At 39.1% G+C, this 17,202-nt stretch overlaps 1 protein-coding gene across 2 annotated transcripts in view; it reads right to left on the reverse strand.

The window, feature by feature from the left end:
* Nucleotides 1–15,347, reverse strand: part of Wdtc1 (WD and tetratricopeptide repeats 1) — a 44,867-nt gene extending 29,520 nt beyond the window's left edge. Inside the window, exons 1-2 of one of the 2 annotated variants that reach the window (XM_010632785.3) lie at nt 14,611–15,347; nt 12,899–12,982 (exon numbers count right to left, since the gene is read on the reverse strand). In XM_010632785.3, coding sequence (XP_010631087.1) covers nt 12,899–12,982; nt 14,611–14,658 — 132 coding nt within the window. In that variant the 5' untranslated portion in view covers nt 14,659–15,347. Of the gene's footprint in view, nt 1–4,974; nt 5,072–12,898; nt 12,983–14,610 lie in introns of those variants that run through there. The other variant, XM_010632791.2, reaches the window with a different exon arrangement.
* Nucleotides 15,348–17,202: the final 1,855 nt, after the last annotated feature.

Genomic DNA, 17,202 nt, shown 5'->3' on the forward strand with positions numbered 1-17,202 from the left:
GGTAAGCTAACACAGCTTGTGGAATGCTCAGGATGTGGGATGCTGAGAAAAAATGTTCAAGGAAAAAGAAAAGGTTGTTTGGTTAGAATTAATCCCACTTGACATTAAATTTAAATTATCTAATCTCAGCTTCCCTTCTGACTCTCTTATTTGGTTGCTGTTATGACAGTAGTTCTTTGTACTTTTTCAATGAACATTTTAAACTCTCTATTTTAAAGTACTTTCAAATGTTTAGTCATAATAGTACAATAACACCCATATATCCTCACTTATTTGTTAACAATGCCACACTTTCTCCCTCTCCCTTTTCTTTCTACATCCACCCATCTGCATCCACACCCACAAGTTAAAGCACTTTTTCTTTTCTAGAACCACTTGAGAATATGTGCAGACTGTAGGACCTTTCATACTCAATTCTCATTCTCTTCTTCCTTCCTTTTCTAAACCCAGGGCCTTGCACGTGCCAGACAAGCGCATCACTACTGAGGTACTCTTAGCCTTTTTTATTTTAATGAGATAGGGTCTTACTAAGTATGCAGAGAAGAATGGCTTTGAACTTGCAATCCTACCTCATCCCCCCAAGTAATTGAGAATATAGACAAGTGCCACCAACCTTGTTTTCATTGTATATCTTTCTTTTTCCCTTCCCCTCTCTCTTTTTGTGATATTGGGGATCGAACCCAACAACACCTTTGCACTGAGCTACATTTCCACCCCCGCTTTGGTATCCAGGATCCAACTCAGCACCTTGCATTTGCCAGGCGGGTGTGGTGATGCTGAGCTACATCCCTGGCATCCCAGCCCTTTTTATGTCATAACATTTTGAGTCATAATCTCACTAAGTTTATAAATTGCCCAAGATAAACTTGAATTTGTGATGTCTCAGTCCCCCAGAGTGCTGGGATTACAGGAATGTGTGACCACATCTGGCTTCGGTGTGTATTTCTAAGAACAGCTATTCTTTTACTTATCAAAAATAGAAAATTTAACACTGATAAAATATCAATATATATCATACAGTCCATATTCAAATTTCACCAACTGTCCCAATAATGTCTTATTTTTCCTGATCCAAGACCCAATTGAGGATCACACAATGCAATTAGCTGTCATTTTTTCTTTGCTTTCTTTTTCTTTTTTAGCAGAAGTGGAAACTGAACCCTAGGATGCTTTACCAACATTGAGCTACATTCCTCCTAGGCCTTTTTATTTTTTATTTTGAGGCAGGATCTGGCTAAATTGCCCAGGCTGGACTCAAATTTGCACTCCTCCTCCAAAGTAGCTGATTACAGGTGTGTGTGTGTGCCACCATGGCAGGCTTCTTTTAATCTGGAATAGTTTCTCAGATGTGCTTTGTTTATGACATAGTCTTTTTTTCTTTTTCTTTTTCTTTTTGGTACCAGGGATTGAACTTGGGACCTTGTGCTGAGGCAGGAAGCAGAACCACTGAGCTAAATCTCCTGCCCTGACATAGATTTTTTTTTTTTTTTTTTAATTTTTGTATTGGGGATTGAACTCAGGTCCTTGAGCTTGTGAGGCAGGCAGAGGAACCACTGAGCTAAATCCCCGGCCTGACATAGATATTTTTGAAGAGTAAATCAGCTGTTCTAAAGAAATGTCTCTCAGTTTGGATTTGTCTTATTTCCTCATGATTAGATTTAGGTAATACATCTTGACAGAAACACCACCTCTGCCATTTTATATTCCATTCATTGTTTTGTTTTGGATACAGAGTCTTGCTAGTAATTCAGGCTGGCCTCAAACTTGAGATCCGTCTGTCTTAGCCTCCTGAGTGCTCAAATTACAGGTGTGTGTTATGACACCCAGTTTGATTTTATATCCTTACTGTACAATATCAGGTGGCAAATGTTCTTTTCCTCCTGGTTAAGGTGGTAGTCACCAGGTTCCCCCACTGTATGTTGTTTTTCCCTTCATTGTGAAGGAATACTTTCCATTATGCAAATATTCTGACTCAAATAGTTTTAATCACCCATTATTAAATTACAGGTGTGTGTTATGACACCCAGTTTGATTTTATATCCTTACTGTACAATATCAGGTGGCAAATGTTCTTTTCCTCCTGGTTAAGGTGGTAGTCACCAGGTTCCCCCACTGTATGTTGTTTTTCCCTTCATTGTGAAGGAATACTTTCCATTATGCAAATATTCTGACTCAAATAGTTTTAATCACCCATTATTTTTGCCCCAAAAATAAGAGTCATTATTTCCCCAAAGACTCCTGGTTCCTTTTGCTGGGAAATGGTATTTAGAAAACAGTAACTAACGGGGCCAGGGATTTAGCTCAGTGGCCCCCGTGCCTGCCTCATAAGCACAAGGTCCTGAGTTTGAATCCTAGTATAGGAAAAAAAAATCCAAAACAAAACAATAACTTATAACCACTGAGGTATTTATTTCTGAACCTTTATAGGAAAAAAGTTGGAAAATATATAAATGTATATATTTTATATGTATTTGTAAAATACATAGCTCATAATAATACTGCTAATTATAATCCAATACCTCAGAGTTCTTTGCCTTTGCCTAATTCATACTGTATTTGAATTCCCCTTTTTCAACGTGAGAACTCTGGCTCCCAACATTTAGATAAATTTACTCATTTGCTCACTTCAATCACATACACATAATGGTTGCAGAATTGCTATAGCAATAATAGTACAAATAACAAATCTATAGAGTTCAACATTTCTTTTAAAGTTCATTTACCTTTGTAGTGAGAATATATAGTCAGTGCTGTTAAAAAAATTGAGTTAGTTGGCTCCCCCTTCTAATCTTTGTTGATTCAATCTATAATTTTTGAATATGTAAGATCTCAACATGGTTCTAAATACAAAAATATAAAAAGTTCAGAAAAGTCAGATGCAATGGAGCACAACCGTAGTCCCAGGTACCTGGGAGGCTAAGGAAGATCTCATGTTTGAGGCCAGTCTGGGGAACTTAGTGAGGCTCTCTCTCAAAATAAAACAAAAAAGGGTTGGGAATGTTAACTCAGTGGCACAACATTCGCCTAACATGTACGAGATCCTGGGTTCAATTTTCAGCATCACCAAAAACAAAACAAAATACAACAAACAAATAAACAAACAACCAGTCTAGAAAAGGGTTATTCCCTTTTCCCTTCCCTATCCTTTTGTCTTGACCACTTCCACCCCTGGAGTTAGCCAATTTCATTAACTTCTGTTTATCCATCCTGGGCTTCTGTTTAAAAAACTGCAGAAATATATGTATCAGTTCTTATTCTCCCTCTTTTGTTACAACAAAATTGGCAAATAATATACTAAAAAAGGCCTATAGAGCTGGGGTTTTAGCTCAGTAGTTCTGCTGCCTGCCTCACAAGTGTAAGGACCTGAGTTGGACCCCTGGTACCAAAAAAAGGCCTATAAACATATAGAATATAATTAACTTCATTAATAAAAGAAATGTAACTTAATCTGAGATTAATTCCTTGCTATTGGCAAGGAAAATTGGGCAATTTGGCAACATTTAACAAAACCACATATTCATTTATCCTTTTACCAGCACTCTCGTTTTTCTTTCTTTTTTTTTTTTTCTTCTTTTCACTCTAAAGATACATTTCTAGCAATACCAAACTACCCTGGTTCATGAACTTAATTGTTCCACAATTTTGGAAAAGATGGCCACATTTGTGTTTGTGTGGGAAGGATGGCCACAGCTATGTCACTTGATGTAGAGTTTGCAAAAATAAAAAAAGAACCAAAATTTTGCCACAAAAAATTTTGCCAAACACTTTTGTGTGTGAACCAAATTGTGAACCAAGGTATCACTGTGTATATATTCAACGCTATTTATTATGCTATTGTTATAATAATAAACTATTAGAAACAGGGCTGGGGATTTAGCTCAGCGGTTCCACCGCCTGCCTCTCAAGCATAAGGACCTGAGTTTGATCTGTGGTACCAAAAAGAAACAAACAAAAAACAATTAACAACAAAACTATTAGAAACAACACTATGTGCCATACATGGAAAATTCATTAACTAAATTTTAGTATACAAGATTTATTGCTACACAACAGAATGCTATACAGCTACAAAAAATAACAATGAACCATATGAGCTGGTATAGGATGATTTCCAAGATATATTGTTAAATGCAAAAGCCAAGTATAAGAAAATATCTGTATATATCCATACATATCATAGTTCAGTGATTCTTTTTTGTTGTTGTTTGGAGACATGGTCTTGCTACGCAGTTCAGACTGGCTTTGGATTTACTAGGTAGCCCAAGCTGGCCCTCAGACTTGCAGTGATCCTCCTGCTTCAGACTCCCAAGTGCTGGGATTATAGCTGTGTGCCACCATACCTGGCCAGCTTAGTGTTTCTTTATCCTCAAAAAGACCTCCTAGAAGCCAAGCATGGTGGCATATACCCGTAATTCTAGCACTCTGGGAGTCTGGGGCAAGAAGATCACAAATTTGAGCACAGCCTGGGCAACTTAGTGACTTAGTTCAATCTTCTATAACCCATACACAAACACTCCAATCCCAGCCAGTTGCCTCTTCTCTCCTTGTATGTATCTTCTGTCTTCACTTCCTCCCATTTTTCCCCCCAAAAGGGTACGAATCCTCTATGAGGATTCCTAGGCAGGTGTGGCAGCACACATCTGTAATCTCAGCACTCACAAGGCTGAGGCAGGAGGGTCTCTGTGAGTTCAAGGCCAGCTTGGACTACATAGAGAGTTCAAGGCCAGCCTGAACTACACAGTGAGACCCTATCTAAAAAAAACCTGAACCAACAAAACAAACAAAACCCCAAAACAAAAAGAATCCATGACTCAGATCTGAGTGTGACACCACACATCAGTGGTTCCAACTAGTTTGAAGCTGAGGTAGAAGGATCACTTGAGCCCAAGAGTTCAAGACCATCCTGTACAACATGGAAATACTCTCTCTCAAAAAAAAAACATTCGTAATTCATTACCACAGTCACTCTCTTACCATTCATCTGCCAACCCCCCATCGTAGATGATCTCGTTTCTTTACTATTTCCACTTTCCCTTTCTCTGCCAATTCTTTCCTCTTGAGATTAAACAACTCAGACTTAGATTACAGGGCTGGGGATTTAGCTCAGTGGTGCTGCCTGCCTGAAAGGGAAAGTGCAAGGTTCAGAGTTCAATCCCCTGTACCAAACAAAATAAAACAGATTACAAGAAACTCAAGTATACCGGGCGTGGTGGCACATGCCTGTAATCCCAGCACTCGGGAGGCTGAGACAGGAGGATCGCTGTGAATTGAGACCAGCCTGGACTACATAATAAGTTCCAGGTCAGTCTCAACTACATAGTGAGACCCTGTCTCAAAAACAAAATAACAAAAAACAAAAAAACAACCACTCAAGTTTCTGTAATCTAATAAACTCCTTCCTTCATTACAAGTTTCTATCTAGCTATGGCCTTTCGTTTCTCTTTCCCTTCATAGCCAGGTTGAAAGAATAATCTATACTTGAGATTTTTATTTTTTTCACGTCCCAATAATTCCTCAACCCACTGTACTACACTCCTGAAAAATGGCTTTTGCCATGGTTTCCATTATGTATAGCTTCCTTGTCATATATCAATGGGTATTTCTTAGTCATTATTTGACCTTTGGCAATGATAGTGTTGACCTCTTCAGTGAAATTTTCTTCTGTGTTCTGTTTGTAAAATCACCCTCTCTTTTCTCTTTCCCTCTGGGTTGCTCTTAAAAAAAAAAAAAGTAGCAAAGTTTTATTAAAGGTAGGAAAGGAAACAGGGTCTGCAGAGTGATTTTGGGCCAAAAGCAGGAAAAGAAGTGTACCCTACAGCATGAGGGTAAGGCCACCATGCAAGAGAGAATACAGTGTGGCCTGGGTTGCTTTTTTTAAAAACACATTTTACTTAATTCCATTTGTGCATCAGACCATAAATGTTGGTCTTTAAAGCTCTCTAGACTCTACACATTCCTAGAGGGCAATCACAACTCAACTTCATGACTATCATCTACATCTTGCTCACTACTCCCAAACAGACAGATACCTCTAGACTGTACCTTTATCAGGAGCTCAAATCCAAGTATTACAACTACCTGTCCAGATAGAACTCATTAACCACAGCCCATAGTTCCAGAACATCCGTCACCAAACATATCATCTTTCCTTTCAAATCTATTTCTTTATCAGTGTTCCCTAACTCAGCAAAAGATCCTTTCTCTCCTGCCACTCAAGCCAGAAACCTGACTTTCTCGTGTCACTCTTTTCCTAACTTTCTTTATCTAATCACCAAAAATCCTATTAATTCTACCTATTTAAATGTTTCTCAAGTCCACTGACATCTCTACAACTCAATTACTACTATTCTTAGTTCAGGTCATCCATCACTTGTGTACCATCACAGCCTAACTGGTTCAGGCTGTCTCCAGTTTACACTTTGGCAATTTCTTCATGAAGCCAAGATTAATTTTTCATGAAGTATAACTCTGATCATATAATTCCTATGCTATAAGTCATTCAATGGCTCTCCATAGTCCTTAGGGTAAAGTGCACAGTCATTAACACAGCTTACAGCATCCTTCAGTATGAACATCAGATTTTACACTCACCTCTCCAGCCTTTTCAGTTCCCCCTTCTGCTACTTGTATTCTCTGACTATTTGTTCTTTTGAACTGAGTATTCTACTCTTGCATCACATCACTCACATGCTATTGTTATTCCAGCCTGGAAAACTCTTTCTCTCCTTTATCCTCCCTCCCCAAATCTAGTTAGCTCCTAACATCCATCTTTCTTTCAGACAACAACCACACTAAGATTGAACTTGCATTCCCATTGTCTCAGTTTCCCAGAGCACTGGGATTATAGGCGGCAGCTCGTTCATTCATTCATTCATTTTTTAAAAGATGGGGGTTCATTAATTTTTTGTTTGTTGGTTTATTTTTTGTTTTTTGAGACAGGGTCTCACTATGTAGTTGAGACTGACCTGGAACTCACTATGTAGCCCAGGCTGGTCTCGAACTCACAGCGATCCTCCTGTCTCAGCCTCCTGAGTGCTGGGATTACAGGCGTGCGCCAACACACCCAGCCATTCATTCATTCTTCAAAGGATGGGGTCTCACTATGTTGCCCAGGCTGGCCCGAACTCCTAAACATAAACAATCCTGGCTCAGCCTCTTGAGTAGCTGGGATTACAAGTGCACATCAACACCCCTGGCTCAGTCAACACATCTTAGAAATGCCAAAGATCAACTTTTGTGAACTACCAGGGCGGGGCCGGGGGGCACCTACATATGACTGTGGTGGGAAATAAAACAAGAAAAGGAAAAAATAGTTTACAAAAGTTAGATGCCATCAAATCATCATCTTAGAATGGGCACTTTAGGAAACTTTATGAGCTTGCTATAAATAACAAAAATAAACTGGGTGTAGAGATGTATGCCCGTAATCCAGGCATTCTGAGAGACTACAGCAGGAAGACTGAACATTCAAACCCAGCATGGACAAGGTAGTGATTTAGTAAGAACCTGTTTAAAAAAAAAAAAAAAAAAAAAAAACGAACAAAAAAAAAAAAAAAAAAAAAAAAAGAAAACGTCAATAAAAAAATGAACCTAAATATTAAAACAGAAACAATCTACTGAAAGATAAAAAGATAAAACCGGTAAAACTCTTGAAAGCATAGGCATAGGCAAGGACTTTTTGAACAGAACCCCAACGACACAGGAAATAATATTAAGAATCAACAAAGAGGATTACATCAAATTAAAAAGCTTCTGCACAGTGGAAGAGACGACCAACAGAGTGAAGAGACCACTTAAGGAAATGGGGAAAAACTTCTGCCAACTACGCCTTGGACAGAGGACTAATATCAAGACTAATAGACTAATATATAAAGAACTCAAAAGGTAAGTGCTCCCAGACAAAAAGACCCAATCAAAAACTGAGCAACCAAAATGAATAACACTTCTCAGAGGAAATACAAATAGCCAACAAATACAAGAAAAAATGTTTGACATCTCTGTCCATTAGAGAGATGCAAATTAAAACAGTATTCTTATTTCATCTTACTCCAAAAAGAACAGCTATCATTAAGAAATCATAACAAATGTTGACAAGCCTATGGAGGAAAAGGAACTTTTCCATTGTTGGTGGAAATGTAAACTAGTACAACCACTATGGAAATCAGTATGGCAAGTCCTCAAAAAACTAAAACTAAAAATTTCATTTGACCCAGCTATTCTCCTTCAAGGTATCTGCTGGAAAGAGTTAACAACGTCAGATCACAGTGACCCATGCATATCCATGTTTATAGCAGCACAACTCCTAACACCTAAATCTTGGAAGCAGCCTAAATGTCCATCAACAAATGAATGGGCTGGAGATGTAGCTACCATAAAACAAATAAACAGTAACAACAAAAACCCAACAACAGGGCTGGGGATGTAGCTCAGTAGTCCTGGGTCCTCTTCTCACTGCTACTTTCTCCCAGGTGACATTTAGTCTCAAATGTAATGGATCTAACAGACCACTGGTTCTCAAATTTTTAGCCCTAGGATCCCTTTTTACATTGCTAAAAAAATTTTTTGGAGGGGAGGCGCATTGGGGTCTTGTTAAATTGCCCAAGCTGACCTCCAACTGGATTATTCCTAACTCAGTCTTCAGAGTAGCTACTTACAGGTGAGTTTCAATGTAGAATCTGAAACCATATAAACAAACTATTGGTAGCCTCCTACATTAAAACTCACTCCTGTGAGACTGGGGATACAGCTCTGCAGGACAGCATCTACTTGGCATGCCCAAGGCTGTGAGTTCCATCCCCAGCTCCAAAAAGAAAAACAAAACAAAAGAAAAAAAGAAATGCATTAGTGTATTCTATGTTACAAATATATAACTGGGTCTTTTACATGTGGACATATGATTCTGATCATATGCTAGTCAGTCTGAAAACAACTGACTCCTTGAACTATGAAGATTTTCAATATTAATACTTTACATTATATAGTATTGTTAAAATGTATTATTATTAAATTTATTAATAATATTATGGGTCCCATTAAGAATGTCTTAAACCAGATATTGGGTCATATGCCCATAATCCCAGAACTCTACAAGAGGGTGAGGCAAGAGGATCTCAAATTCTAATCCAGCCTAGGCAATTTAACAACTTAGCAAGAGACTCTATTTCAAAATCAATAGTAAAAAAAAAGGTCTCAGGAAGTAGCTCAGTGTGAAGGCCCTGGGTTCACTCCCCAGTACCACAAAAACAAAACAAAATATCAAAGTCTTTTAGTGGTGGCTCACACCTGTAATCCTAGCTACTCCAGGTGCTGAGGCAGAAGATCAAAAGTTCAAGACCAGCCTGGAAAATATAGTAAAACCCTGGCTGCAAACAAAATTTTTTTAAAAGGTGGGGAATATAGCTTAGTGGTACACCTTGTCTAACATGTATAAGGTCCTCAATTTGATCCTCATTACCCCCACCCCAACCTCTCCAGACACCAAAGGAAGTTTTTTTAGCACATTAAAACCTTGGTACTCATTACTTGGCTTTTAATGGCATGATGTATACCAAAAAAATGTTAGTACCAGACAAGCTGTTTCAGCTAGAAAGAGTAGAGAGTCACAAGGAAATCAATAATGACAAATTCTAGCTTGCATATCCAGTATTTACAAAATTTTTGTGTCAGAATGCATTGAGTACCAAATTCTGAGTTTCAGAGCAGTCAAGTACCAAGACAGGACTGAACATGGAAGCTATGGATTTTACGGTAGCAGGTGTAAGTTTTCCTATATTCTAATTTTTGGTACTGGTGATTGGAATCAGAGCATCACACACGCACACTGGAAGGCAAGTACTCTATCACTGAGCTATACCCCCCAGCCCTTTTCATTTTTTATTTTGAGAATTTTGAGACAAGGTCTAACTAAATTTCCCAGGTAGGACTTAACCTTGTGATCCTCCTACCTCAGCCTTCCAAGTATTGGGGATACAGACATGTGCTGCTGCTCCCAGCAGCTTCTCCAGATTTTTGTCCTAGTTCATACTTCTCTCCTGATCCCAGATTCCACTGGACCCTGAAATGATTACAGGAACATTCTTTTCCCCTCCAGTCTTCCCCAGAATTTGCTTTATCAGTTATTTTGTCAATCCTTTCCTCTTTCATCAACAAATATGCTGTAATATTTCTTTTTTTGTTGTTGTTTTTTGAGATGGGGTCTCACTATGTAGTTGAGACTGACCTGGAACTCACTATGTAGCCCAGGGTGGTCTCAAACTCACAGCGATCCTCCTGCCTCAGCCTCCCGAGTGCTGGGATTACAGGTGTGCGCCACCATGCCTGGCTTGTAATATTTCTTTCCATTCTTATAAATCCCTCCTTTGAACCCACAGTAGTCTCCAACTACTGCCCCATCTCTCTGCTCACCCGCGCCTTTTTTTTTTTTAAAGACAGGGTCTTGCTCTGTAGTTCAGGTAGCCCACCCAGGCTAACTTCAAACTTGCAGTGATCCTCCTGCCGCAGCCTCCTGAGTGCTGGGATTACAGGTGTGCACCACCATGCCCGTCTCTGCTTCCTTTTATAGAATTTTTTTTCAAGCATTGTCTACATTTGCTGCTCCTGCTTCCTCACTTCCAATTTACTCTCCAGCCCCTCTAATCTAGCTCTTTTCTACCACTCCAGCTAAACTGCTGAAGTCAAGAATGCTTTCCTTGTTTTGTTCTTATGTAACCTCTCAAGCTCTGCATACAACTGCCAATTCCTCCTTTTATTTTTTTGGTTAGGGACTAGGGATTGAACCCAGAGCTTTATGCACACCAGGCAAGCACTCTACCACTGGGCCTCTCCAGCCCCTCTAATCTAGCTCTTTTCTACCACTCCAGCTAAACTGCTGAAGTCAAGAATGCTTTCCTTGTTTTGTTCTTATGTAACCTCTCAAGCTCTGCATACAACTGCCAATTCCTCCTTTTATTTTTTTGGTTAGGGACTAGGGATTGAACCCAGAGCTTTATGCACACCAGGCAAGCACTCTACCACTGGGCGCATACTGTTAAATTGCCCAGGTTGGCTCTGAACTTGCTATCTTCCTGCCTCAGCTTTCCACATAGCTAAAATTACAGGTATGTGTCACATTATGCCTGCCTACCATATTTATTACTTCTCTAAACAGAAAAACATGAAAGGAATATTATGTTTTTGGTTTTGGTTTTTTGAGACAGGGTCTCACTGTGTAGCTCAGACTGCTCTGGAACTCACTGTGTAGCCCAGGCTGATCTTGAACTCACAGCGATCTTCCTGCCTCAGCCTCCCAAGTGCTGGGATTACAGGCGCCACCATGCCTGGCTATTATTCTCTTTTTTGCTTTTTTTTTTGTTTTGTTTTTTTGAGACAGGGTCTCACTATGTAGTTGAAAGGAATATTATGATTTCTACTTGATAACATGAAAAAGATCATTATGTTAACCTAAGACACAAAATTCAATGTGCAATTACAATCATGTAGCAATATATAGGAGATAAGTGATTTCACTCTATTTTTCTGTATCATTATTAATTTAATTATATTTCAAAATGGATACAATTTTATAATTAAAAGAAAGCATTAACAATCACCTCCAATCTCATCACCCCAAGATAACACAGTTAACATTCAATAAAATTCTAGTCCTTTTCTAAAAATCAATATAATTACTTACAAATATTTACATGAAGGAACCAAAAAAATTACTTAACCTACAGATAACACAAAGTCATGACAGCTAACACTGGATTCAAAATATGATCTTAAGGAAGAAAAAGGAATGGAGTTAACATAATGGATTATCTATTCTGGACTAAAAGCCTGCCCTTGCCATGGACTAGACACAGCAAACCTAGACAGGGTGCTTGGGCTAAGTCTGTTTTTTTTGTTTTGTTTTGCTGTTTTTTGTTTTAAATGCCTATTTCTTGCCAGGTGTGGTAGTTTGCACACCTGTAAGTCCAGCATTCAGAAGGCTGAGGCAGGAGAATTGCCCTTAGTTTGAGGCCAGACTGGGCTACATAGTGAGTTCAAGGACAGCCTGAATTGCACAGCAAGACTCTGTCTCAAAACAATCCAAAAAACAAAACCCTAATTTTTTGTGTGTCCACAGCATTGTTTTGAAGAAACTGTATATAAACAAACAACAAGTTTATGAAATAATCTGTAAATTCTAAATTCCTGTATAGAGGAATCATTACTGTCCATGCTGATGGTAATAATGGTATGGAATTCAACAAACTTTTTCTAAGCACAAAGCAACTAACATATAAAAAAAATAATTTCTGGGCTAGGCATGGTGGTGTGAGCTTGTAATCCCAGCACTAGAGAGGCCGAGGCAGGAGGATTGCCATGAGTATGAACCCAGCCTGAAGACCTTGTCTCAGAGAACAAAATGAAACAAAATTTCAGTGTGGGGCCGGGGATTTAGCTCAGTGATTTCAGCACTTGCCTTGAAAGCACAAGGACCTGAGTACGATCCCTGGTACAAAAAAAAAAAAAAAATCAATGTGAAATCAGTCACCAAACTTGATTCAGATTTAGCTGCCTATAAAATTGCCTAATTAGGGCTGGAGATTTAGCTCAGTGGTTCTGCTGCTTGCTTCACAAGCACAAGGTCCCAAGTTCAATCCCTGGTACCAAAAAAAAAAAAAAAAAAAAATTTTTTTTGCCTAATATAAGGAAAGGCAGGGCCAGGGATTTAGCTCAGTGGTTCCACTACTTGTCTCCCAAGCGCAAGGTCCTGAGTTCGATCCCCAGTACCCCCTCAAAAAAGGAAAGGCAATCTTTAGGTTATGATCTGTGGAGAAAGCTTGTCCATTCCTTGAATAACACCAAGAGGACTTTGCATACAGAGCAAGAAGAACAGGCCATATGCAGCTAGCGTGCAAACTAGATCTCTTACCTGCAGCTCTGCTTCCAGGCCCAGCCTCCGGATAAAGGGGTCAGTGACATGATATCGCCGCTCAAAGCTCAGGGCACCTCGTTCCTGGGGAACAGAAACAAACTCACATTTTCATTAATTCAATTCAACATAATTTGATGTGTACCTATTTTTTTTTTTTCTTTTTGGAGACAGGGTCTTGTTATGTAGTTCAGGCTGAGCACTGAACTCACTATGTAGTGGCACTGAGCTCACTATGTAGCCCTAGCTGGCCTCAAATTCGCTGCAATCCTCCTGCCTCAGCCCCGAGTGCTGGGATTACAGGCATGCACCACCACACCCAGCTTGCTCTGTACCTATTCTATATTCATTCCAGTGTTGGGCACAGCAGAAGCTACAAGACAGCAAAAAATTGGCTTGCAGGAATTTTCCCTACTCTTGGTCAAGATTACAGCATAAACAAAGAGAGTAGAGTATATAATTAAGCACTATGCTATGCTACCGGGTCCAAAAAAAGTGTAAGAAAAGGACAGAAAAACTGGGAACAACAAATAGGGAATGATTCCATATATAAGAGACAGCAGGCATCGTCTTTAGGATCTATGTTGTCAGAATTACACAAAAGAAAAAGAAAACCTGATTCTTTGCCTCTAAAAAACAGTCTCTGTCCTTGAGGGCCATCCAATCTACTGAAATGGAAAAAACAAAACAAAACCCCACAAATGGACAAAGCTAAAAGGATTCAGGAATGCAGGAAAAAATATATAAAACACACATACTAACGTGCACCAAGTATGTGGCTTATGTAGAGGCACACCCTCAGTCTTTCTAGATGGTGAGTCCTTATGCTGAATGCTATTAAAAATTTCCTTAATTTTTTTTTAGCACTTAACCATTTCCAAGAACTTTTTCACACTCTTTCAGATTTCATTCTCAAGATCAGCCTGTAGGCAGACAAATAGCATTATTGTTTAACAACAGAAAAATTAGGCACAGGGAAGTAGTCTTTTTTTTTGGTACTGGGGATCGAACTTGGGTCCTTACACTTTTGCACAGCAGGTGATGGAACCATTGAGCTAAATTCCTGGCCCACAGCGAAGTAGTCTGGGCAGTGGTGAGAAGAAACTCCTGAACCAGTCTTGGGGTTCTGACCACTGAAACACATCAAACTTTGTTCAAATCTATTCCTTTAAATCTTTGTGGTTCCTTTACTGAGGGCTTGCCTGACAAAGACAAGGGTACCTCACTAACTGAATTTAATGGCCCAAATCATCCATTTACCTCACAGGTGTGAGTGTATTCTACATACAAATTTCAGAGGAAAGGCTTTAGTATAGGAGAGCCTCAGAATCTAAACTGCAACAGGACCAAGACTTCCCCAGGCTCTATTATATAGTTTACAAATTAGCAGCTCAAGCAACATGAAGAGCTTTATTTACTCTTGTGCACAATCCCCATCTCATGACTATGTGTGCATGTGTATAACTACTGATGGCTTCCCTAGCTCACAAGACTACATTAACCTCAGCAGCCCAGGTGCAAGCACTTGGACAGAGGAGTCTCCATGAATTCTATGTTCTTGGATAGGCAAGAGTTCTTAATTCTAGTCCTGGACTACCACTAATTATGTGATTCTAGGCAAGTCAAAATCTATACTTCAGTTTCTTCAACTATGAAATGAATCTCTGGGGAAGAAAAGATCTCATGCTGATTCAGAGATCTGGGCTGCTTACCTTGATCTGTCTGTGGATGAGGTCTCTGGTTATGTTGACTTTTGCCATCTTCACTTAATGGGTTCAACAGAAATCTATAGAAGGATTTTCAGGACACTTGTGCATTCCAGCCAAGCCCAGGTCCACAAAACATGCATTTAACTACCTAGAGAAAAAAATCATCACACCTTGGGAGATGAGTCAAGTGGTTTCACAGCCCTGATTCTACCTGCAAAATAGTCCACCAAGCTCACTCAGTAAACCAGATATTTCCCGTGATTTATGGTATATAGTGTTGAAGAACTTGAATGGGTAAAAGGAGCCAAGAGGATAGTGATTCAAGATCCCAGGAAGCTTTGGAATAAACACTGAAAGAATCATGTACGTTTCACCGGAAAATGGAGGGGTTGAATATGAGTATGGTAGCATATTCTGAAAAAAGAACAAGGTGCACAGCTTGACAGAGGTCAAATTTCACTTGCTAAGTATGTATCTATGGCAGCCTGATTGATCTTTTAATTATTCTTCAAATGCTCAACCCTCAGCTTGGCTCACCCCCTAACCAAATCAGTATCACACACAGAATGTGCAATCCACTCACAGATTAAAAGAATTAAAGAGTGAAAGCGAGGAGCTTCAGGAGAACTGAACAATTGGAAGTTCCTGGAGGGTGGCATGCTCAGTAAGGGCATGGAATCTCCACACTTCTCTCCTATACCTCACCTTACACATGTCTTCATCTGTATCCTTTGAAATATCCTTCAGAATAAACTAGTAAATGTTAGAGAAAAAGAATGACAAGGAAACAATAGTGACCATGTTGCCCAAGATCCAACTTGATAAAAAAATTCCTCTTGAATATTCTGATAGGTTAGTCTTTAGTTTTACCACCTCTTGAAGCTACTCATGTTTCATACAACTCTTATTAGAAAGAACAAAAGTAATCCCATTCCTGACAATTTAGCACAAGAAAAGTCAAAATATAAGTAAGGAGGAAGGAAGGATATAAGGAAGAGCTAGTGAGCAAGCTAGGTGTCATAGCATATGCCTGTGATCTCAGCACTTGGGAGGCTGAGGCAGGATGATCACCAGGAACCCAAGAGCAGCCCTGGCTACATAGTAAGTTCAAGGTCTAGATGGTGAGACCTTGTATCAAAAAAGGAAAAAAAAAAAAAGGAAGAAAGATCAAAGTATTTTCATCACAGATTTTTGTAACAGCAAAAAATTTAAAATCAGCTGTGTGTGGTACACATGTAATCCCAACACAGGAAGAAAGATCAAAGTATTTTCATCAGATTTTTGTAACAGCAAAAAATTTAAAATCAGCTGTGTGTGGTACACATGTAATCCCAACACTCTAGGGGACTGAGGCAGGATTGAAAATTTGAGCCCACCCATTGCAACTTAGCAACATAATGAGACGCAGTCTCAAATAAAACAGTAAATGAAAAAAGGGCTGGAGATGTAGTTCAGTCAAAGGCTCTGGGTTCAATCCTTGTATTGAAAAAATAAAAAAACCTACTCAAGTTTCCAATTACAGAGAAATGACTAAATAATGCATAGCTATATGATATTTTGCAGAGATTACCAATGTCAAATAGGTAAATACTTATATTATGTTTATAAAATAATATGCTGCTTTTTAAATCAATACTTTATCACAGGTATGTTTTAAAAAGGAAATGTTAAAAAATAATAATAGCTGTCTTTGGGTAACAGGTAATAGTATGATTTTTTTCCTTTTCAAATTTTTTGTAGAAAAGCACATTAATTTTTAATCAAGATGGGGGGGGCGACACCAGAGGAAAAATAACCCACAAAGTTTTTTGTTTTGTTTTCCTTACAGTGCTGGGCTTCACATAAGACAGGCAAGCACTTTGCCAATAAGCTACATCCCCAGCCCCACCGTCTAGGTTTTTAAGAAATTACGTTGCCAGGCATGGTAACACACACCTGTAACCCCAGCACTCAGGAGGCTGAGGCAGGAGGATGCCCATGAGTTTGAGGCTAGCCTAGACTACATAGTGAGTTCAAGGCCAGCCTGAACTACATAGCAAGATCCTGTTTGAAAAAAAACAAAAAAAAAAAACAAAAAAAAAACCATCTGTCTCTTGCTATTTGCACCTTTTGGTTCTAGAGTCAGAGAATATAGTCTTTATTCTCTTTCAGGGTCCTGTGTTGTGTATGTGACTGTCGGGGCCCACCTGGCTTTTCTGCCAACCATCCCAGTAATCAAGACCTCTTGAAGCCACTTCTGGATCTCCCATCTGCTGGCCTCCTGCACTTTCTTAGCATGCTCTCCTGAAATAACACCTCTTCTACCTAATTTGTGGGTAGCCTCCCTCCTTTCTTTTAGGATTTAACCACAAAAGGAAACTCTAAGCATTATGCTATTGCAGATTTTCTTCCTTTAATGCTAGATACAAAGTACAAAAAACATGCTGGCTGATTAGATATTCCTATTCAGCGCAAGTTCTTTGGGGCTAATGACTCTGAATCTGGAATTACAAACTTGTAAAAAGGCCAGAAATTTCTCTTACAACATGGAAACTATTCAGCATTGTATCTTGGTGAGCAGCAGAGAGATAAGGAAGTCCTTGGCATTATTTAAGG

The sequence above is a fragment of the Fukomys damarensis genome, unplaced genomic scaffold (assembly GCF_012274545.1).
Source record: "Fukomys damarensis isolate Sample0158 unplaced genomic scaffold, DMR_v1.0_HiC HiC_scaffold_23, whole genome shotgun sequence".
Taxonomy (NCBI): Eukaryota; Metazoa; Chordata; class Mammalia; order Rodentia; family Bathyergidae; genus Fukomys; species Fukomys damarensis.